Source organism: Musca autumnalis, unplaced genomic scaffold (genome assembly GCF_047663935.1).
Source record: "Musca autumnalis isolate F117 unplaced genomic scaffold, ASM4766393v1 scaffold_1, whole genome shotgun sequence".
NCBI lineage: Eukaryota > Metazoa > Arthropoda > Insecta > Diptera > Muscidae > Musca > Musca autumnalis.
Window position 1 is genome coordinate 193072678 of NW_027411644.1, and position 23912 is coordinate 193096589.

Below are 23912 nucleotides of genomic sequence, written 5' to 3' on the forward strand. Positions count from 1 at the left end.
GCTAGCCATCCATTCACTCAATTGTGCAAAGGGTGGTAGTGTTGCCGTTTATCTAAATATTTTTGATAAAAAAAATTACAGCCAATCTTTAACGAATTTGGTCGAATTGAAGTAAAACAAGGAAAAAATCAGTAGGCTTTATAGACAATGAAATTCTCAGAGCCTACGGCAGTACAAATAAACAGTGACAAAGGGGTCCCAAATTATCGCTAATTTTAAAAGTACATAGCATTTCGGAAGTTTTCAGCGTACGTACGAATAGTACGAATTTCAAAAACTACCTCAATCATACACCCGAAATGTTATCTTAATGCCAAATTTCGAGATTCCAGCTCTATCCGTTCACCCAAATTTAACTGTATCAATTGTACCAAATTTTGTATCTCAATCCTATACTCCAACGGTAATCTTTATTCCAAATTTCAGCTATCCGTTCACTCAAATACAAATTGTACCAAATTTAGAACTTTCCGTACCCATCAGTACGAATTTCCAAAACTACCTCAATCCTACAGTCCAACAGCAATTTTAATTCCAAATTTCAGGATTCTAGCTCTATCCGTTCACCCAAATCCAAATTGTACCAAATTTAGTACCATTTAGTATGCTTCGTACCCATAAGTCAGAATTTCCAATATATTCTCAATCCTAGACTCCCACTGTAATCTTAATTCCAAATTTCAGGATTCGAGCTCTATCCGTTCACTCATATCCAAATTGTACCAAATTTAGTACCATTTAGTACTTTTCGTACCCATAAGTACGAATTTCCAAATTTATTTCAATCCTGCACCCCAATAGTACCGAATTTCTAAAACTACCTCAATCCAAATAATCTTAATTCCAAATTTCAAGTTTCCAGCTGTATCCGTTCACCCAAATCCAAATTTAGTATTTCACGATCAGGTTTCTAGCTCTATCCGTTCACCCAAATCCAAGTTGTACTAAGTTTTGTACCATTTAGTACTATTCATACACATAAGTACGAATTCCCAAAACTATTTCCTTATATCAACACCACTTCACAACCTTGATTCCGATATCAAATTTCACGATTCTAGCTATATCAGTTAAAATATACAATTGATACAAAATTTAGTAACTTTTAGTGCTTTTCGTATACTTGTAGTTCGAATTTCCAAAAACCCTTTGGTACATCTTTTTAACTCTCAATTAGTGACACTCATTACTCATTTCAGAAATCTAGCTCTTCTTGTTCGCCTAATACAAGGGGTACCATATTTAGTACCTCTTAGTACTTTTCGTGCCCTTCCAGTTCGAATTTCCAAAAACCCAAAACTCACTCCTAAACACCAACATCAACCCACACTCAAAATTTCAAGCCTCTAGCTTCAGCCGTTTCGTCTGGACGATGGTGTGTCAGTCACTCACTCATCACTAAGCTCTTTTAAACGGCGTTTGCACTATAGCTTTGTGTCGTGTTAACCTTCTTTATGAGGATTTATTTGACGTTTACGCTATGGTATTGACATTTGAAACCCAAACGCACTTGGTTAATCCGGTTAAGTGCAAATGGGATATTATATATAGATATACGATCTAAATTCTAGATTCGCATAAAATTCTAAGTCGGTATGACCATGTCCGACTGTCTGTGGGCCATCAGTCCCGGGTCCGTTTGGGGACCAACTGTAGTCTTCTTGGTTCTGAGGTCGTACCAGAAACTTAATTCTGGGGCCATCGGTACCAGTTGCCCCTAGGTCTGTTGGCCCAGTCTGGTAGTTGGTGTCGGGACCCCTGTGGGAGTATCGTGGTGGTTGTGGTTGTACCCGATTCGCGAGTAGAGTCTCTGGCTAGAATGTAGAGTTGCATTGCAACCGCCTATAAACCAAAGTGGTGAACAGAGCCAAACATTTCAGCACCATTTGTTGTTGTAACAGTTCGGTTGTATTCGGAAGCTCTTTCCTGAAAATTATAAAGGAAGAATGGAACAAGAAAAGAAAATGGAATATATTATTAATTAGTTGTGTGAACAGGATTTGATGTTGGCAATTGAAGGAATTGTGCTACTTCAATTGGATGTGACCACTTGGACTATGAACAGTGGGGATACGCCTGCCTTCGACAAATACATCAAGCTGGTTGTTAACTTCCTTCGTCCAGGAAGTGAATAAGGACACTGAGGACTTTGTAGGGGATAGCTGAAGATTGCGCTCCCGAAGAAATTTGTGATGGTGGCTAGGTAGTTGGAAATTCTAGCACTTACGTCGTCGATGTCAACACCGGATGAAATTATGGTGCAGTCATCAGCATACGACACCACCGAAATATCTGCTGGTGGAGGAGGGAGATTAGCAAGATAGATGTTGAATAAAATGGGGGATAGTACTCCACCTTAGGGTACTCCCATTTTAATCTTGCGGAATTTGGATTTTTGGCCTCGGAATTCAACGAAGGCTTGCCTACCATTAAGGTAATTGGCAATCCAACGCTTGGCGTCATTGGGAAGGGTGGAATTCATGACGTCAGAAATCAGCATGGAATGGTCGACCGTGTCAAACGCCTTGGACAAGTCAAGCGCTGCCACAATGGTCCGTTTGGGTGGTCGTAACTGATTTAGGCCGTTCGCAATCTTTGTGGTTATCTCTTGCAAAGCCGTGGTTGTGCTATGAGCTTCCCTGAAACCATGTTGGTGCGAGGCAAGGTGGAAATGCTGTTTCAGGGATGGGAGCAATAGGGACTCTAAAACCTTTGCTACTGGTGAAAGCATGGAGATCGGGCGGTAGGATTCCCCATTTGTAGCGGAATTGTCTGGCTTTAGAATAGGAATTATACGAGCCACTTTCCAAACGTCTGGAATTACCAATTGGGAAATTGATAGTTCCAGGACCTTTGTCAAGTAGCTCAAACCTACTGCTCCCAACTTCTTTAACATTACCATGGATATGCCGTCTGGCCCAAGGGCTTTAGATGGTTTGGATTTGGAGATAATTCTCTCGACTTCACTGGATGTGAAGGAGATGGGCTGCAAATCACGCTTTAGTGACTTGCATCTCCGGAGAACGGTTCGCCTGGACCTGCTCTGCGAAGATGGATGCTCAATGAATTGGCGGCAGAACTGTGTTGCACACTTTTTGGCATCGGAATATGTAATGTTATTGAAGGCTATAGCAGGGAGATTTCTATTCTTGTTGGAACCAGATAGATTTTTAATTGTGGACCAAAGTTGCTTGGAATTAATTGTGCAGTGGTCGAGATGTTGAATCCACTTGGAACGCCTGTGTTCGAGAACCAGGTTCTCAATTTCGGCGTTCAATTGCCCAATTCTTTCGTCAGCTGGGTCATCGACACGTATTTGATCGCGCTGTTGTGCCAAACGGGATGCCCTGGATGGATAATTTGGTCTCATGAGAGGAATTCTGCCCGCTGGAATAAAGCGCTTTGCCGCCTTGAGGATTACTTCCCTTAGTATTCTCTCACCCTTTCTGGCACATGAGGGCGGCGGCAAGTGACGTAAGGAGTCGTCAATGAAATTCGTGAAGCCATGCCAGTTGGCTTTGTTGTAGTTCACGAATGTGCGCTTGTCGGGCTCAACGAAATCGCTAGGTTTCTCCACTGTGACCAAGATTGGAATGTGGTCGGAATTTAGCGCGACTTTTGTTTGCCAAGATGCGAAAGGAAGGAGCGAGGGACTAACGATGGAAATGTCCGGAGAACTCGAGCATCTGGCTGTAATTCTAGTGGAGGATTCCTCATTGATGGATGCGAAGTCGGATTCGTCTATCTGGTCCGCAATAAGAATACCGCGTGGATCGTTCGGCAACTGGGAGCACCATTTGTAGTTCACTACGGTATAGGGGGGACTGGGAGTTATAGTACGTTTATATATAACCGGATTTGACAAACCCACTGGGCTTCAAATGTCAATTCCATTGTTTATATTTCAAATAAATCCTCACAAGAAGGTTAACCCTACAAAAGGCTATAATATAAACGTGGCCTTAGACCGTGAGGTAGGTACCCACGTCAAACACGGCATATAAGTCCGTATGTTTGTTGAAATCAGGATACAGCTCGCAATATTTAAGATAGAACTTTATAATTTGGTGCAGAAGTTACTATTACTCCTAGGATATTTGGCATTGAAAATGGGCTAAATCGGTCCACGTTTTGATCTACCCCTCACAGAACGGAAACTCCCGATTTACTGTATTTTGAAGGTTGTGGCCTCAGTAGGCCTCCGAAATGGCTGAAATTTAGTATTTATTTTCCCCAGAAATTTGTCGGTATAGGGTCCACGTTTATGGGGGCTATCATAGAACAGAACGGAAACTCCCGATTTACTGTATTTTGAAGGTTGTGGCCTCAGCATGCCTCCGAAATGGCTGAAATGTAGTATTTATTTTCCCCAGAAATTTGTCGGTATAGGGTCCACGTTTATGGAAGCTATCATAGAACAGTACCTTCCGATTATCGGTATTTTCAAAATTTTAGCCGCATTATCTCACCGAAATTACTGACATTTGTATTTGTAGTATTTGATTTCATATAGCCCCCATAGAACAGTACCTCCCGATTATCGGTATTTTCAAAGCTTTAGCCACATTATCCTACAGAAATTGGTAAAATTCGACATATAGTCCTTCCTGCTGAGAATTGTCAGTATAGATCCGTGTTCTGATATAGCAGTTTTAGATAGGTACCTCCAGATTTTCGGTATTTTGAAGGTATTATGTACATTATGTTACCAAAATGGCTTGTATTTCGTAATTAATCTTCGCTGGGGCGACAAAATTTTCCTCCAGAAATTTGTGAGTATAGGTCAACGTTTTGATATAGCCTCTATTGTAGGTACCTCCCAATTTTCGGTATTTTGAAGGTTTAATTCTCATTATTCCACCGAAATGGCTGAAATTTGGTACTAAGTCTTTTTTGAGGCTACAAAACGTTCACCCAGAAATTTATCAGTATAGGTCCACGTGTTGATATAGCCGCCAAAGAACGGTACTTCCCGATTTTTGACATTTGAAAGGTTCAAGCCTCATTATTCCACCAAAATGGCTGAAATTTGGTATTTAATCATGGTTGGATTATTAACTTTAACTTTAGACACCCTAAGCATATCCGCATTGCCATATGAAGATCCTATGACTTCCCCCGATGACGTAATTATAGATTAAAGTACTCAAAATAAGCAATTTTTACAAGGCCCTTCGTATATTTTCTATATTTTTTTGATATATACTCACCAATACTATTTCAAAAACGATTTGTATCGAGCGTACAACATCTCCTTAATATATTTATGTCGAAAAACCCACAAAAAATATTTGTTTGTATCCGAAAATAACGAAAGTCTGGGTTAAACTCGTAAAAACCGATTTTGAGCTATATCTCAAAAACAAGAGCTGATGGAGAAAAACCGGGACTGGATTTGAAAATAACTCGCCGATTTCATCTAGAAACAACTGCAACTTCGGTTGAAACAAAAGTCCTGTTGACCAATGTAATCTAATCCATTGATGGCCAGCAGAGAAAAAGCTACATTTCTTTTTATATGTTAAGGTATCTTCTGATGTGTTCGTCTTACAGATCCATACTATTTATTTTTTGAGAGTCCTAAACCAGCATCCGGCAAAAAGGGGCACACGCCCTTGATGAGAAGAACAACAGAACAACCACAACTCAGTCTTCATTCAGAAGTCAATGAAGAAGGTTCTGTTGTCGCTTGTTTAATGATTTTTAGTTTTAGCAATGCATTAACGCATTGTGTTGCCATATTTTCGGACAATATCCCAATTATATTAAAAAATCTACAAAAATGTGTTAAATTTTTGCGATCATCGGAATAGGTTTGAATCAAATAAAATAGAAACTTGTACTACCCATGCAAATATTTTGCAATTTTTTGTTGTAATTTAGTAAAATGGAACATCTCTGAGTAGAGTCTATTTAACAGCTGCGCATCCTTTATCCTAACCCAATTGTTTTTCTTTATTTTTGTCAACTACAATTTCCAGAAATACCATTTTATAATATTTTAACATAAGTCACTGAATAACAGAATCGTTACTGCAAACCACAGAACCTGGCTATAAAAATAACACGACAATCGTTGTTATTTTATTAAATATTAAATAAATCAACTAGGTATTTAAAAAATAGAAGTTTAGTAGTCATTCGAAAGAATATGCTTTCAAATCGTCTTTTGTATACGGGAAACACACTTTTGTAAGAAAATATCTAATACCTACATATACTGAAATAACCCAAAAATCAATGCGCAAGCCAAAGTAATTGCCTGTTTCCGTACTTTATAAAATGGTAAAAGTCGTAAAAGTTGTAAAAGTCGTAAAAGATTTTCATATAAATTTTGTGTACGGGAACGCAAAATGTGTAAAAGTGGTAAAAATTGTAAAAACTTTTTAGTTCTGGAACAGAGCTAAAGTTTCAGTACTATGATCTTCGTAATTTCGACACATGATAATTCAGGTGTGTATAAAGTTTTTATTCATTAGCATCCCTTTAAAATGTGCACAATTGAATGCTCTTAAATCCCAAATACTTACAGTTTTGAAAAAATACTTAAGATCTCTCAATATTTCATTCATTAATTTGTTACTACTGTATAATCGTCTTTAAGCGAGATCTTTATTAAACCCCATAATTTTTGAATTTAGTCAAAGTTTTTTTTTAATTTTGGGTGTTTTAATTATATTATATTCTTGTTTCTAAAATAAAATTCGCAACGGCAACTCTGCAAAATACTCTACCTTATGCTGCCATTTTTTCGTTCTTATATGTGGCCCCCCGTTCTGCCCATCCAACCCCCTGATAACCAATAAACAAAGAATCTGCAATTGAAAATGTAGCTCACCTAGTGAGAACAAATGTGCCGGTTAATGTTACTCTCACACCCCACCATTGATTTTTTTTCACTAATATTCGTGAGTTGAATGAGCTCCTATTTCTTGCTCTCATACTCTTGTTATTTTACCAACTGCATTTCTGACAGTTGTTGTCAATACGAGTGGAATTCTTCTGATTTTGGCGATTTAATTATGCGATATTTTTCAAGAAATTTTGTTTAAGAAGCCGTTATAGTCGTTGGAAAATTATTGTTTAAAAATCCACGCCTGTTGCTCTGATGGTCCTTGAAAAAATATTGTTTTAAAAAACCTACTCTACTTTGATCCACGCCAATAGCTGTGATGGTGGTTAAAAATTTTGTTTAAAAAATCCGCGCCTGTAGCTGTGACGACCTCAGCGAAGTTTAAATTAAAAAATATACGCCTATAGCTATGATAGTCGTGTGGTTTGGTGGAATAAACGATTAGTTTATTCTTCGAAAAAGAGCTTGGAAATCTTATAATAAAGCCATTAAGACGAAATTTTTGGGTCAACTTTAGTGAGTCCATACAGGGAGTAAATGGATGCTAAATCCATAGTAATATCAGAGAAGGGACGGCTTGTGCACCAACTCTGGACTACAGACTCTGGTTCTACTATTAGGGGTTCATTTCCCCGGTTGCGAGGACCTTGATGTGGTGCCCAGCCTACATCAAGCCATAAACAAACCAGGACTGAAGAGCATGAATAACTGAAGTCTTGGGACTTTAAATTGGCTATTAATAGCATTCAGAATTACAAGTCGCAGGGACCATTCCAGCTATTCTTCAGAATGTAGGGGAGCCGTTATTAAATATTTTGATTAAGATTTTTAATGTGCGGTCTATGGGAAGAGGTAAATGTGGCCTAAAGAATTTCTTCCTTTCTATTAAAGACGATGGAAATGTTACTGGAAATAAGGGCAAAATTAAATTCCAAAAAGATCTGTAGTTTATTTAAGCTTACATCTGGGCCAAATAAGCAGAAACCGCCCTAGATGAGGTAGTTAGGTGCATTGTGAAGAATATTGCCAAGCTGAGAAGAAAATTACAAAAGCTGAGGAGAATTGATTCACTCCACAATGCATATCTGGATGAGCGACATAGAGTTAGGTAGTGATCTTCTAACATAAACGAGATCCCCTAACACCGGGGTATTAAGCGACCACGTGCCTATCGGTGTTCTAGATACTCTGGACCACATTAACGACAGCCTATACATATATAGTTTGTTGTTCTAGTCTTGATACTGAGACCCAATCCGATGACAAAGCCGCTGAAACGACTAGTCCAATTGGAACAGACAGAAAACATACGACTCAGGTGCAAACTCGAGCATGAGAATAATGAGCCAGTGGCGGCACAGACAACTTCAAAGGAAGCCCGTCCTCGGTCGACCGATTCAAAATCGCAACCAGTGGTTGTGAAGAGGATGTGGTCGTCCGAGGAACAGCTTCATGCTGCAAAGAAGCATACGCTGTCACGGCTGGTCCATTCATCTTCGATAGCTGATCGGTCGCAGATGGCTGTTGAAGAGACCAAAATCTCTTCCATAAGTGCATCTTCTTCGAAGACTTGTACGTCTGCGAAGGCGGGAAGGATAACGCGATGCTTAGTGCTTTGCAGACTTCTTGCTCGTCTAACCTGAAGCAAGATGACAATACTGCTCGACGGATTTTCCCCAATCAAATTCGACTAGCAATTGTGAAAGAGCTGAACCCAATGAGCGCAGCAGCGACTGTCATTGGCTTCTAGTGGAAGGTCGTCTTAGGGATATCCTCATCTCGAACGTGGTTGACTAGAGTAATGTACGGCTCGGCAGATATTCTTGTTCAGACAGTAAAAGACATTGACTCTCTTTGGGGAGGCAGCAATTTGGCAGTTGTACCCCTGAATGAGATACCACGTGGGTGGTGACCTCAGTATGGGTACCCGCTCCTACAATGGAACTAGGCGAATACTGAAGTTAGTTGAGAAACAGAACGTCAATATTCAGATGGGGTAGTGAAAGATTCTCAACTCCTACAAGAAGAACGACGGACTGGTCATCAAATTTGTCACCGAAAAGTCTGGAGAGATGCTTAAATTTGGGTTAGGGAGATTATACTTTCGAATCCCACCAAAGTACCAATCGGTAGGAAACAGCAAACTGTATCATTTGCAAAGTTGCTGCTGAACTACTAAAACTCTCTCGATATCGACATCGCCCTAGTCCAGGAACCTTATTTGTACAAAAATAAGGTGATCGGACTAAGTGGCAAGATCTATATTGTGTTTGCCGCCTCGTATAGGGACAAGGTGAGAAGGATGTATAGTATCTAAAAAGAACCGTAACTTAATCATTCTATCTAAATGTAGAGGTGACATCACCAAAGAACGGATGGAAGGAGGTCGGAGCAGGCACTTGATACTGTCTTCGATCGACATGCCTTATGAGGATCCCGAACCAGGCAAGGCCAGTCAAGGTCACGCAGGAGTTGATGGATGAACTGGGGAGCATAGGCTGGCCCATTTTTGGATGTGTCAAAGATGAGAACGTATTCAATTTTATTCTAAAAAATAATTTAAGGATATGTAACAGGGGTGGGTGACGTAGGGGATGGAAGATACCAAGCAACGGTCCTGACCGGTTTTAACATGGCAAGGCCCAGGATTTATCTTGGTCCCTCTTTCATCCCAAGTGGACACTGACCTCCCCGTGGTGTCACCTGGGGAACTGCCTTTAACACCCGTTAAAGGTGGTGAGCTAACATGTGCCGCGCGTTCACCCATAAGAACGTTAAAAACCTGGGTTTGGGCGACGGGTTAGTAACCCTCCCCTAGAAAAAACAGCCTACTATGAAAAAACGAAAGAAAAGAAAAACAAACCCCTCTAAAGTTGACGAACCCCGCAAACGTTTTAAGGACCATGATCTGCGAATCTGCACCTGGAATGTTCGCACTCTTTATAGAGAAGGTGCAGTCTTCGCATTGGCAGACGTACTTGAAAAGTACAAGACCGATATTACTGCCATACAGGAAATACGATGGATTGGGAAAGGCGTCACAACAACACCTAAAGGTGACGCACTGTATTATAGCTGCCATGACGTAAAGCATGAGTTTGGTTGTGGATTCGTAGTTAGTCGGAGACTAAAACATCTGGTATCCAGCTTCACCCCAGTGAATGATAGACTTGCTGCAATTCGAATAAATGCTAAATTATTCAACATCAGCTTTATTTGCGCTCATGCTCCCACTGAAGAAAAGGACGAACAGACCAAAGATATATTTTACGAGCGATTAGAAGAAACATATGACCGTTGCCCTGCCCATGACATTAAAATCATTCTAGGCGATTTTAATGCCAAAATTGGAAAGCAGAATATCTTTGGCGCAACAGTCGGGAAATTCAGTCTCCACAGTGAAACATCTGACAATGGTATGAGGCTGATAGACTTTGCAGCTGCAAAAAACATGGTAGTTAGCAGTACCAGATTTAATCATCTCGATATTCATAAGGGCACCTGGCTGTCTCCAGATCAGAAAACAAGAAACCAAATTGATCATGTTGTGATAGATGGAAGACATTCATCGAGCGTGTTGGATGTACGATCGTTCCGAGGCGCAAACATTGATTCGGACCACTACCTTGTTACAGCAAAGGTACGCACCCGCTTAAACGTAGCAAACAAAGTACGAACAGACACAACACGAAAGTTAGACATCGGTAAGCTGCAATCACAACAGATAGCCACAGCATATTCCACTCAACTAGCTCAATTGCTTAATCAAAGCACTCCTCATCCCGATAACATATCAGCGCAATGGCAAAGCATTGCCCACTCCATGCAAACAGCCGCAAAATCCACACTTGGATACCAGAGACCTCTACCAAGGAATCCATGGTATGATGAGGAGTGTCGTGCTGCCACCGAAGAGAAAAATGCGGCATATAGGGCTACTTTACAATCCGTAGCAACACGTAGCGCACGAGAGAGATACAGGGAGAAAAGGAGAGAGGAGAAACGTCTTTTCCGCAGGAAAAAGAGAGAGATGGAAAAGCGGGAGTGTGAAAAAATCGAGATGTACAGGAGCCAGAATGAAGTCCGAAAATTCTACCAAAGAGTCAAGCATCAAACTGATGGCTTTGGTACAGGCACATCCTCCTGTAGAGACCAGCAAGGTAATTTGGTAAATGATACAGATAGTGTACTCAGGATATGGAAAGAACATTTTTCAAATCTGTTGGTATCCAATAGCAGCGAAGACGACGAAGATACCACAGTCCCAATCCCAGAAGATGGTATTGAATGTATACCGCCCAGCCAAGATGAGGTAAAGACAGCAATAAATCGGCTGAAGAATAATAAGGCAGCAGGGGCCGATGGCTTACCAGCCGAGCTGTTCAAAACCGGAGGCGACACGCTGATAAGGTGTATTCATCAGCTAGTTAGCACCATCTGGCAGGAAGAACGAGTACCCGACGATTGGAACCTGAGTATCCTGTGCCCCGGCCACAAGAAGGGAGATAAGACTGTATGCTCTAACTATAGGGGCATAAGTCTACTCCCTATTGCCTACAAGATCGTGCCCTGTCGATTATAAAGCAGCCTTCGACAGCCCGCTGCGTTCAAAGGTATTCCAAGCCATGTCTGAATTTGGTATCCCCGCAAAGCTCATCCAGCTTTGTAAAATGACTTTAACTGACACGAGGTCCTCAGTTAAAATAGGAAAGAACCTCTCCGAAGAGTTTGGTACCAAAAGAGGTTTCAGACAAGGAGACAGCCTTTCGTGTGACCTCTTCAACATCCTGCTAGAAAAGGTTATACGAGAGGCAAACGTCAACAGAAGTGGCACAATCTACACCAATAGTCACATGTTACTTGCTTATGCTGATGATATAGACATCATGGGCCGATCAGTAAAAGAAGTAACTGATACCTTTATAAAGGTCGAAGGAGAATCTGCTAAAGTGGGTCTGGCGGTAAACGGTGAGAAGACCAAGTTGATGGTGTCGACGCGCAATGCATCCATTGAGCTCGGACCGACTGTGGATGTTGGTTCCTATAATATTGAGGTAGTAAAAGACTTCGTATACCTCGGCACCTCCGTGAACACAACAAACGACATCAGTTGTGAAATAAAAAGAAGAATTGTATTGGCCAACAGATGCTACTTTGGTTTAAGTAAGCAGTTTAAAAACAAAGCCACATCTCGTCAAACAAAAATTACGCTCTACAAAACACTGATACTACCCGTGCTGATGTATGGCTCCGAAGCCTGGGTACTTACGCAAGCAGACATGGCAGTGCTTGGTGTGTTTGAGAGAAAAATTCTTCGAAAGATCTACGGACCAATCTGCGTTGACGGTGAATATCGACGTCGCATGAACCACGAGCTGTATCTGCTATACAACGACATCAATATAGTTAAACGTATCGAGATGCAGCGATTGCGTTGGCTAGACCATATCATAAGAATGAGCGATTATGAACCCGCTAAAAAGGCGTATGAATACATGCCACATGGCGGTGCACGCAGAATTGGCAGGCCAAGGAATTGATGGCGCAAACAAGTGGATGATGAGATGAAAAGGCGCGGTATTCCAGAGTGCGAAGCAACAAATAGAGAGGAATGGAGATCTCTTCTTAGTTCGGCCTATAGAACAAATGTTCTGTAATGGGCCAGCTAAGTAAGTAATATGTAACAGGGGTAACACCCCAACTTTTCAAAGGAGACTAAGGGGGGAAGTTATCGATATAACCCTAACCAATATGGACGACTCCGATATAGAGAATTGGAGGTATCCGAAAAGTGTTCTTTCACAAAATTATATTATTCCAGACCTCTGATCGCTTCAAAACTATGTGGATGCAATAGTATTCACACACTCGGGGAAGTCGATAGAACTGTGGAATACCTAAGCAAAACTAAACTCCAATCCAATAAATCCCAAATGACATCATGGAGTAAACAATCTGTGTAAATTAGCAAGGAAATCCTACAATAAAGCCGTTAAGACGAAACTCAGTACGGTTTGGGGTGCATACAGGGTCAATTTCAATAAGTACAAGAGTGAACTCAAGAAAGCTAAGCGGAATTCTTGGGTTAGTTTCAGTGATTCTATAAAAGAAGTTAATGAAGCGGCTAAGTTTTTTGGGATACTATCTAAGGATCCCAAATCCATAGATAGCATCAAACGAAGCGATGGTTCCTGGGCTAACTCTGGACTAGAGACTCTGGATCTGCTACGTGAATTTTGATGGTTTGCTGCCTACAGCAAGTTACAATCAAACTCGAACTGTCGAGGATGAGCAGCTGATAGTTAGACTAACTAAACGATCAAGACATCAGTGGGCGATAAACAGCTTTCAGTCCTATATGTCACCGGAATCTGATCGGATAATACCGGAAATGCTTCAGAATGCGGCAGAGCTAGCACTGACGGACATTTTTAAGTTTGCGTTTATCTGGTCTGTGGAAGGTGGTTAAGGTGACCTACATTCCCATAGCGGGAGAAGAAGTCACACAATACCCAAGGTCTATAGACCAATTAGTCTTTCTTCCTTTCTATTAAAAACTATGGAAAGGTTACATGCATATGGAAATAAGAACACAATTAAATCCCAAACAGATCAGCAAATCACAGCACGCCTATACCAAGGACAAATCAGTGGAGACGACCCTGCCTGAGGTGGCCGGTCACGTAGAGAAAAATGTGGGAAAACTCAGGCTTCACCCAGGCGGCCTTTCTCGATATAGAGGGGGCCTTAAATAATATGAAGCTTGATTTAATCCACACTGCTCTGGGGTTCTCTCACTTCTACTCTGGCTTCAGGTGATAAATGACATTTTTCCATCCTTCTACCAGAGAAGAACTAAGGTAGTGGCTTATGCTGATGATTTAGTAGTGTTATAAGCGGCAAATTTTTATCAACCCTGTCTGACCATTATGTAAGGTGCTCTGGTACAACTGGCAATCTGGACCGATGACAATGATCCACCAAAAATGGAGTTTTGGACGGAGTTGCATTGGAAATTTCGACGGAAGCTAAATACATCGATATAATCCTATACCATCGATTAACATGGAAAAGGAATACCGAGGAGCGTGCCCAGTATGCTCTTATTGCACTCTACTCCTGCAAGAACTCTATGGGAAAAGTTGGGGGCTTAAACTACAAGTCATACACTGGCTGTATGTAATCGTGGTTCTGCATATCTTAACCTATGGTGGATTTGTCTGGTGTCATGTACTTGGGAATAAGGCACTATTTTGCAAACAATAAAGAGTGCAAGGGGGCTGCGTCAATTCTGATTACCGGAGCAATACACGAACACAAACTCATAAGGGTATATAAGAGAACCTCTAGGCCAACGAGCCTATCAGGCAGGCTTATGCAGGCAGTACAGGCAAACACGAGTGGTTTTAGTCCAATTCATATTGGCCCCGAATTGACGCCACGATACCCAACACATGCCCAGCATCTAGATTTAGGCTCAGAGAATCAGGTTCGTGGCGAATTTCATATTTCGGACATGCAAAGGTCTTAATGTTACTTTATAATGAGCTTACATCAGCCGACAGGAATCGCATAAGGGAAGCAGTAGAATTGGTTAAAGGGCATTAAATTAGTCTTATCGAATCGGTGACTATATGTGTATAGCCAGACGGCCCTTAAGGTGCTTACGTCATGGATCGAGCTGTCCTTGATTGCGAAAGCCTATGTATGATATACTAAATTTGCTGGGTTTCAGGTCATAGTAATATAATGAGATTAATAAACAGTATGTACAAGCCAAATTGATGAATCTGTTCGACCACCAATGTGCTACTTCATTATCAAACTTCGTGAGATCTACCCTGAAAAGGTACATTACAGATGGCTTATGAAACCTAGATGCAGGACCCCAAAGCATTCTGGCTTGTAATATCTCATAGTAGAACGGCTTACTCTCTCTCTCTCTCTCTCTCACTCCATAAATTATGGATGAGAATCATTGTTGGACTTATTACGGATCACTGTAGGTTAGGGAGCCATTCAGAAGGTCTGAGGTTCAATCCCTGACCAGAACATCAAAATTTTGGCTCACATTTCCTGAGTATTTCATGAACAACTTCTCTACAAGTGGTGTAGTAAGACTCGGCAATAAAAAGTAGGCCCCATATCTTCAATATGTGATGACAGCTGTAGATAATGGGGGTTATTCTGAATTCCCCGCCAATTTGTTCTTCCCACTTAAAGAAGAGAGCTTGGAAAAAGCACATAAGTACTCTGATTTCTTCTCTCTTGCATGTTACAGCAGAAACCATTGATCAACACCACTGCTTCATATTCATCCCTGTACCAACAAGCAATAACCATGTATATTCTGATCAATCACACGGCAGCGGATTCTTTTGTACCGGATTAATCCGGAACCATAGTATTTCGGCCAGCGGCTGCCAACCCAGCATTAAATCTATGCGTCTACGTAGGGTTAAATGCTGCTACAACAACAACATGGATATTCTGATCATCAGCTTCACACCTATCCAGAATGAACACAATCCCACAGCACCTGGTCCTTTATACCAAAAACATTTCGGCCAGCGGCTGTTAACCCAGCATCAAACCTATGTTGCTACAACAACAACTTTGTAATTAGATGACTGCGCATCCCTACTTTTAAAAATCTTGTTGCTAGATGCTGTGAACATGGAAACTTTAAAAATTCCAATTGCTTTTCAATTTCCCATAATATACATTGAATGCGTATTCCGCACATATACATGTATTTTCAAGACCAAAGACATTGATGATATAGCTAGCAACTGTGGTTAAAAGTTCACATAAATAAGCCACAGCAATCATAACAGACATTGATCTGCCAGCGACAAATAGAATATAGTACAAGGTTAGATCTCTTATCGAAATTCTGAAAAAAAATGAGAACATGCGTCCCATATTGAAATGAAAAAAAGCCACAATACACAGTCTTAGCTGAGGAGTCCAAGAATAAGAAACTGTTTGTTTGAAAGAAAAAATAATAAATCATTAAAATGAAATTCTTTCGGGAAAAATCATTTAATTTCTATTTCGTTATACTGGCGTTCACTGTCGTAGTTAATCAAGTTATGGCGGCACCACAACAACAAAGACAATACTACAATGCCCATTCGTATCAGTATCCTGCTCAGCCAGTTTATTCTCAATATCCTCAATATACACACAATGCCAATGGTTATTATTACAATCCACCACCACCAAGACCACAACGTTATGATCCGCCTCCACCGCAACCGAAGAAGGAAAGATCTTACAAGGATATTTGTCGTATGGTTAATACGAATGGTTTCACCAATCCTGGAGGTGTACCCAAGTGTCCTTTTTAAATGACGTTATGAAGTATGGATGTTTATATTGTATTTTTTGTGTATTTATAAATGTTAAGAAATAAAAAGTAAATTATTTAAATATGTATATCCTCGGAACTCTTTTAATTGGACGACATGTAAATATGAATCTAATACCAAGTCGTAAACATAGATAGCAAAGTTCATTCCGATTCCCAATCAAACTTTTAAAAGTATTGCGGCAAATTCCATCTCAGTGTGATACAACGTTTGCAAAAGCTGGTATCACCTGTGGATTTGGTCAGTTGTCACCTCACACAGTGACTGGTCGCTAGTTTTTTTCATAATTAGCATTTGACTATATAAAGTACGTTGTCTTCTGCACCTCACAGCTAATTTATCCGCTCATTCAGTTCACTCAGTGATGGTGTTTATCCTGAATAGATTTGAAGATGATAATCAGAAGATTGATGCATAATTGCTCTATACTGGAAGAAACAGCCATTAATATTAGAGTTATTCTGAATCAAAACTCCCCATTATTTTTGTCTCCATACCATTTCAACTTAAAGGGGAAGGTGAGAAAACTCAAGGGGAATTTTCATTTAGAATAACACCCAATAATTGTTTTTGCTAAGTCTTTATAGAAAGAATGATGAAAACGTGGAGAAAAATGATCGACCGTCTGTATCTCTTCTGCATATACACATAATCTACGCTAGTCGACGCCACTGTCATCCCATCTTGAAATTATACATCTAATCCTACAGTGGCCAGTAATGAGTCCCACAGTGATATTCATCCCTAACTTATCAAGTGAGAAAAGCGAAATGGTTTTAAGGTGGGAGATCGCAGGACAGATTGCTATAACCCATCTTCTATGCGGCGTCTCAATGTAGATCTCACGAAGTTTGCAGAGGTAGTAGCACATCGTTGGCCTAACATATTCTTCAATTGGCAAATCAATTGACTTAGAGCCACCCCGAACTGGTTCATGTGCCATTCTGCACTCAAAGATATCTCGCCAGTTTATGGTCCATAATTTGAGAGCCCTGATTATCGATTATTATATATAGTGAGGTCGGGTTCAAGTCCTCTAACCAATTCCGGTCCTTTCCTAATAGGAAGAATATCTGCATGGTACAATAATTCATAGGTAGGCCAGGTATGAGAATCGCCAAAAAAATACAACCCTGTCGCTATGGCGTAAAACGTCAAAATTGTTTTGATGAATGATTACGGATGAGTAAACAAAGAAGAAGAAGAACGAAATGTTGAAATGAAAACAAAACAGAGTTGAATTTTTTGATCAATAATAAATATCAACTCTGCATGTCAACACGGTTTTGACAGATTAAGCCATAACAAAAAAAATTGTAATCAGCTGTTAGCTGTGGCCTACCTAAGAATTATTGTACCATGAATATCTGCTTGAGAGCCGCTACTGCCATCGTAAACCTTATATGAGTGGCTAGTGGTTATGTGTTGATGGTTGTTAAATGAGCAGGCAATAAACCCAGACGCCAGTGTCCATCTGTATATACCCAGCAAAATAAATTGGAAGTAGTGCAATGTGGACAAGTTCTTTCACGGCATGTTTTGATGCAGTTCAAACGGAGTCGGGAAAAAGGCACTCCAGTCCTCACATTTTAACCGCATTTGGATGCAATCCATAGAATCGCATCCACTTGTCACATTTTAACAACATGCGGATGCAGTTCAACGGAGTCGTGAAAAAGGCACTCCGTTCGCTACATTTTATTAGTAGTTGTTAGAGATCCCTACATGTACATAAATCAGTTTGTACATCTCTACAGGTTACATTTTCCAATATATAAGATATAAGCCCAGCAAAATAAATTGGAAGTAGTGCAATGTAGACTAGTTCTTTCACGGCATGTTTTTATGCAGTTCAAACGGAGTTGTGAAAAAGGCACTCCATTCCCCACATTTTAACCGCATTTGGATGCAATCCAAAGAATCACATCCATTTGTCACATTTTAACAACATCCGGAGGCAGTTCAACGGAGTCGTGAAAAAGGCACTCCAATTCCTCAAAATTTAACAGCATCCGGATGTAGTGCAAACGGAGTCGTGAAAAAGGCACTTTGTTCACTACATTTTATTAGCAGTTGTTAGAGATCCCTATATGTACATAAATCAGTTTGTACATCTCTACAGGCAGCGGAATACATTTCCAAAAAGAGATAATCGTGTTAACATTTCCAAACATTTGTTAATACAAACTAAATAATATTTAATTTGTGAACATTTTTCCGGTAACTCACGAGAAGAAAATTTCCCAATGGAGTGCTGTTGGAGTACATGTCGAAATCTTAACTGGTGATGGGAAGACAATATCAAACCCATTTAGCAGATGAAGCAAAAGCACTTAAGCATGGATTGAATGAAGAGCGGAGGAAAACCAAGGGTCAGTTAAAATGCGGTGCAATGGAGTGCCTCTTTCCGGGGTCACTCCCTTGTAAAAATCATGAGTGAAAATGCATAATTTGATGCACTTCCAAATCACTTGTACATATCATTTAACTGCCTCTCTGGAGGCAAACTTTTCGCTGGGAGCGTGTTAACATTTCCAAACATTTGTTAATACAAACTAAATAATATTTAATTTGTGAACATTTTTCCGGTAACTCACGAGGAGAAAATTTCCGAATAGAGTGCTGTTGGAGTACATGTCGAAAACTTAACTGGTGATGGGAAGACAACCCATTTAGCAGATGAAACAAAAACAGTTCAGCTTGGATTAAATGGAGAGCGGAGAAAACACGCATGTTTGCCATTGAATTCAATGGAGAATTTTCATAATTTGTATTAATGTAATAAAGTTCTTAACATTTTTGTTTTACACAAATAATAAATGATTTTATTTTTGTTCTTTTGTACACAACACGAGCTTTGGACTGCCTCCTATTCTACCCCAAATGGTCAGTTAAAATGCAGTGCCAAAGGGTCAGTTAAAATGCAGTGCCAGAGGGTCAGTTTAAATGCAGTGCCAAAGGGTCAGTTTAAATGCAGTGCAATGGAGTGCCTCTTTCAGTAGTCACGCTCTTGTAAAAATCATGAGTGAAAATGCATAATTTTATGCACTTCCAGATCACTTGTACATATCATTTAACTGCCTCTTTGGAGGCAAACTTTTTGTTGGGATTAAGACCATCAGCATTTCAGCCGATTCGTTGACGGCTACAAATTGAAAAACAGAGCGATTTCAGTGCTCATATAGCGAATAAGATAGATGAGTCCGATTTCGCTTTCATCAGTGAGGAATCCATCAACCACCACCATCAACAGTCATCGCTTCTTCCATTCGCATTAAATTCTGTCCAAATCCCAATTCTGGCCAGGGTGAGAAATCCAATCGAATTCTTCTACTCAACTTATCGTTAGCCACCCTAATATTTCTCGAAGCGTGGAAAATGGACAGATTGGTCCCGCTACTGAAGCCTGGCAACGATGGCAGCAAAGTTGAATCGCTATTGTCAAAAAAAAAAAAAAAACATTGTTCCACAACATCCCATACGGGCAGTGTTGCCGAATTTGACGATTTATCGTCATTTTGACGATTTTTTTGCCCAAAATTGGAAAATGACGATTTGACGATTTTATGCCCTGAAATGGCGATTTTCACGTTGGCCAAAATTGCATGAAATAAAACAGGATAACTATTATTTAACCAAAATATAACGAAGACAATGTTAATAGATGAAAATCGTCTATCTCGTTGTGAAAAATGTAGGGGTCCAGCTTTCTGCCCTCATTCATGACCGAATGACATGGACGGTCACACAGTTGATCAGGCGATATTTGAGCAAATCTGTCATTCAAAACTAGCAGTGTATTTACCTTGCTGCATTGTTGCAAACTTGATATTCATAGGGGAAACTCTCATCTGGTGAAAGCTTTTTATGGCGGTAAAAAAGAAGAAAAATGAATTTTTATGTTTATTTTTGACATTGTTACCAGATCTCACATTTTCCGTTCCTTTACTTTTCTGGTAGAACTGGTCACGAGAGAGCAATTTTGACAGTTTTCTCTTTTATCACTTTTATCATTAAAAAAGTAAAGGTACAATTTTTTTACTGCTGCGGGATGTATGTCTTACGTAGTCAGTCTCATTGTCACAACTATAAGCGAAAAATTCACATTAAGCGGAAACCGAACATAGTTTTGGACTATGTTGACGATTTTGCAAATTTTATTGACGATTTGACGATTTCTGATCAAATACTGTCGGCAACGCTGCATACGGGACAAGGGATACTTCTCTCATATCAATGAGTGCACCCCGATTCATATTTAGCTCAATGATATGGGACCTACTGTTTATCGCCGAGTCTGAACGGCGTGTCTTAAGACACCACTTGTGGAGAAGAATCGCTATTGTCACCCGCATCAAATACTCTTTACTCTTCCCCAGCGTAAGCGATTTCCATATTAGAGTACTCTAATGTGGAAATCGATTTAAGAACCCCTAGTTTCATGCACGAATGCAAAGCAACTGACAATACGGAAGTCGGCCATTCTTGAAAAAATATGTTTTGATTTTTGAATTAAGCGCCATTTAAAGGAACCCAAAATTTATTTGAACGAAGTTAGTGAGTATTCCAGAATTGATTAGAATAAAAAATGTGATTTTTTGCGTGAAATTTAACTAAAATAGAAGAACAACTCCAACCTATTTTTCCTACATTTTCTTTAAATAACTCACAAAATAAATTTTTATAAGTATGTATGTATGTATATTCTCTTACAAAAATTTTAAAAATTTCAATCGGGCATGTGATGAAAACCGAATCGACTCGATTTGCAGAATCGAAATGGTATATAATCGGAGTGCCGTTGATAATATACATAGTTTTGCTTCGCAAAAGCCCCTTATTTGAATAATATTTTTAAAATCCATTTTCAATTTCATTAAAATAGTCACCAAAATTAGAGATATACGATTTCGATTTATGGCAAAACGAGTCGAATCGTTTTCCATCACACCCCTGAATATATTTTTTGTTTTTGCTATAATATGCAAACCACTAAACGGATTTTTATAGTTTTGGTTTCATTTGAATCTTCGCAATGTTTAGATAACGTACATATTTTTTATATATTTTTCAGACGCATAAACAGCTTGAATCTTTTTAAAACAAGTTGCAAACTACGGATTGTTTTGAATTCTTCCCTAATTTCCGCGAAATGTACAGCTTTTTCACTAAATTTATGGAAGCTCAGTAAACATATAGTATGTGGGAAGCCATAAATTAGCAATGTTTCTCGAAATAATGAATAGCGTTTTTATACGATTTTTTCTAATAATAAGAATTGAAACCGCCATAACTATTGCGCGCAATATCCAAAATTAGTATTTTCTCAATCCATGTACCAAAAATCGTATGTTGCGTCAAAAAAAATTTATTTTTTTTTTTCAAATGGAATACTTTTCCTCATATGTATATATATAATGTGGCTAAAATATGCTATTGGATATGATATGCTACCAAACTTTCCCCCAGAAATTTATCTGTATAGGTCAATTTTTTGTATCTCCCGATTTTAAACATTTTAAAAATTTCAGCCGCATTACCCTTGGAAACAGCTGACATTTAGTAGTTGGTATTTCCTCTTGATATAGCCCCCATAGAATAAAGGGAAATGTTTTGGTAAGGACGCCGTGGCGGAGGAGCTTAGTACTTTTATAAACTATAGGAAAGCAATTATTTCAAAGCAACTTGTGGTGGGGGATATAAAAAGTTCGAACGTGACGAACTTAATGCTTTTTTACTTGTTCATAGTAAGGTTAAAAGATATTAATACAAGCTTGTATGGCCAAACATTTCGCGAGACAGGGGTGACGGCTTTACCCTTTGCTAACTGATAGCTTTTCAGGTGACCTCTTAAGAAGAAAGAGGAACCAAGACAAGACAGGGACTCATAGGGCCCATATAATAGAAAAAATATGGTACATAAATACTTGTTTTGATTCTTCAATTGATGTTAAGTTTAAATCTGCAATAATGGATTTGTGAGGTGAAACCGTTATAATCCACAATGCTTTTGTAGCACCCCTTGGCATTCTTTCACTCAAATTCGAATAATTTCCTGGTGCGTACACTTTATCATAGTGAAGCCTCCTCCATTGAAAAAGTTTTGATCTAGCAAATCCTTTAGATCTTCTCTTCTACTTCCGGTGGTTTGCATTTAATAAGTTTTCAAGTACCTATCTACAATTCGGTGGTAGTAACGCTTCTGCATTTCTCAACCTGAAATCCATTACCAAAAATTTATTAAATGCATTTAAAATTTTATAATTTAAAATAGTTTTATTTTTTGTTTAGTTTAAAACTAAATTTAAGCTTTGTATTTTTTAATAAGATTAGTTTGTGTGAGTGTCTGTTTTGTGTTGTGTTATCAACCTACATTTACAAATGCATACATACACTAGAACATTTTTATTTAGCGTTATTTTTTAAGTTACTAATTAAATTCCCTAAACAAAACATTCTTGGAACGATAGGCATATTTTTCTGTACTTTTTGGAGAGAGATAGAAAAATAAACCCTGAGTGTGGCCAGCCTTAAACATCAGTCGTCAATAAAATTCATTCCATACCTCTCTATTTAAATAAAAACAAAAACTATAATAAGGAATCATTGGCGTATTCATCAACATACAGCAGTGTAGTATAGAATAAAGAGGAAGAGAGTTGTAGTTTTTTTTTTTGTTTCGCAGAGGTATAGGTCCATTGTTGTGAATACTCCAAAGGATAATCATGAATGTGTACATCTTTAAAACAATCTTTTGTGTACAATATAAAAGACACAAGCCAAGAAGAAAGCAAATGCAAAAAATAACAGCATTTTGTCAGTACATTCACGTCGTCCATATTTCTTTAAAAGTTTGCCCGACTGGGATATGGTACCAGCTGTATTGGTTAGCTCATCTCGTGTTGCCTCGACATTTTGTGAGGATGCCACTAAATTTTCCAATGTAATGGCACTCTTCTGCGTTGTCTCGGATAGATGTCGTGATATGGCCAACATTTTTTCCGTCACATTATTTTCTTGTGTAACCAAACTGCCACGATTATGACGTGTCGCTGTTCCAGCTGCGTGACGTTGTCGTAAATCTGTTTCTCCTGTTATGGCCATTAATTCTTCACGATTTGCCTTTTCAATTTCCAACATTGTGGCCACATTAGCCTTACGAAAAGCCTGTAAAACTTTGGAGAATTGTTCTCTTTGGGTATCGACTTCTTTGGACAGAGATGGATCGCCGGTATCACGAGCCCAATCATTTAAACGGTCAATATTTTTCCTTAATGCTGCCAATTTTGCCCGACCAGCCTCATTGAGAGCTTCTAATTCTTGTATTGAACCACGATATGTTATGATGTCCTTTGAAGGAAGGAAAAGTGAATCATAGTTTAGAGTAAACGTAGATGAAATATCGGACGTTTTCTTACCTGTATTATGGCCTTTGCCTGTAGATTGTTGTCAATTAAATCTTGCCTTATCGACTGCAGTGTATACTTTTCTATATTCATTTTGTATTATTTTTTCGGACTTGGAATGAATTGTTTAGGGAATTAAACACTAATTGAGAATGTTTTTATTTTTCTAAAGGGATGTGTGTCCAAAAACAAACGTGTTCAATGGAACTATTCGCTGAGTAGAACTAATGGAACTAGTTATAATTCGTTTGTTCGTGAAGTCAGCAAAATAGATAATTT

General features: G+C 39.2%; 2 protein-coding genes across 2 annotated transcripts; one reads left to right on the forward strand and one right to left on the reverse strand.

Moving 5' to 3' along the window:
* Window positions 1–15830: 15830 nt before the first annotated feature.
* LOC141391015 (uncharacterized) lies at window positions 15831–16296 on the forward strand. The gene has a single exon (XM_073963932.1). It carries the CDS (start codon window positions 15874–15876, stop codon window positions 16204–16206), a length of 333 nt encoding a protein of 110 aa, XP_073820033.1. The 5' UTR covers window positions 15831–15873; the 3' UTR covers window positions 16207–16296.
* A 6180-nt stretch (window positions 16297–22476) lies between these two features.
* On the reverse strand, window positions 22477–23859 carry Sec20 (vesicle transport protein Sec20). The gene is made up of 2 exons (XM_073963933.1): window positions 23646–23859; window positions 22477–23577 (listed from the first exon to the last, which is right to left on the reverse strand). Exons 1-2 carry the CDS (start codon window positions 23724–23726, stop codon window positions 22969–22971), a joined length of 690 nt encoding a protein of 229 aa, XP_073820034.1. The 5' UTR covers window positions 23727–23859; the 3' UTR covers window positions 22477–22968.
* Window positions 23860–23912: the final 53 nt, after the last annotated feature.

Excerpts from the sequence above, each read along its gene's own strand:
- LOC141391015 (XM_073963932.1), top strand. The coding sequence starts at position 15,874 with ATGAAATTCTTTCGGGAAAAATCATTTAATTTCTATTTCGTTATACTG.
- Sec20 (XM_073963933.1), bottom strand. The coding sequence starts at position 23,726 with ATGAATATAGAAAAGTATACACTGCAGTCGATAAGGCAAGATTTAATT. Across the intron at positions 23,578-23,645 it reads AGGCAAAGGCCATAATACAG|GACATCATAACATATCGTGG; the intron begins GTAAGAAAACGT and ends CTTCCTTCAAAG.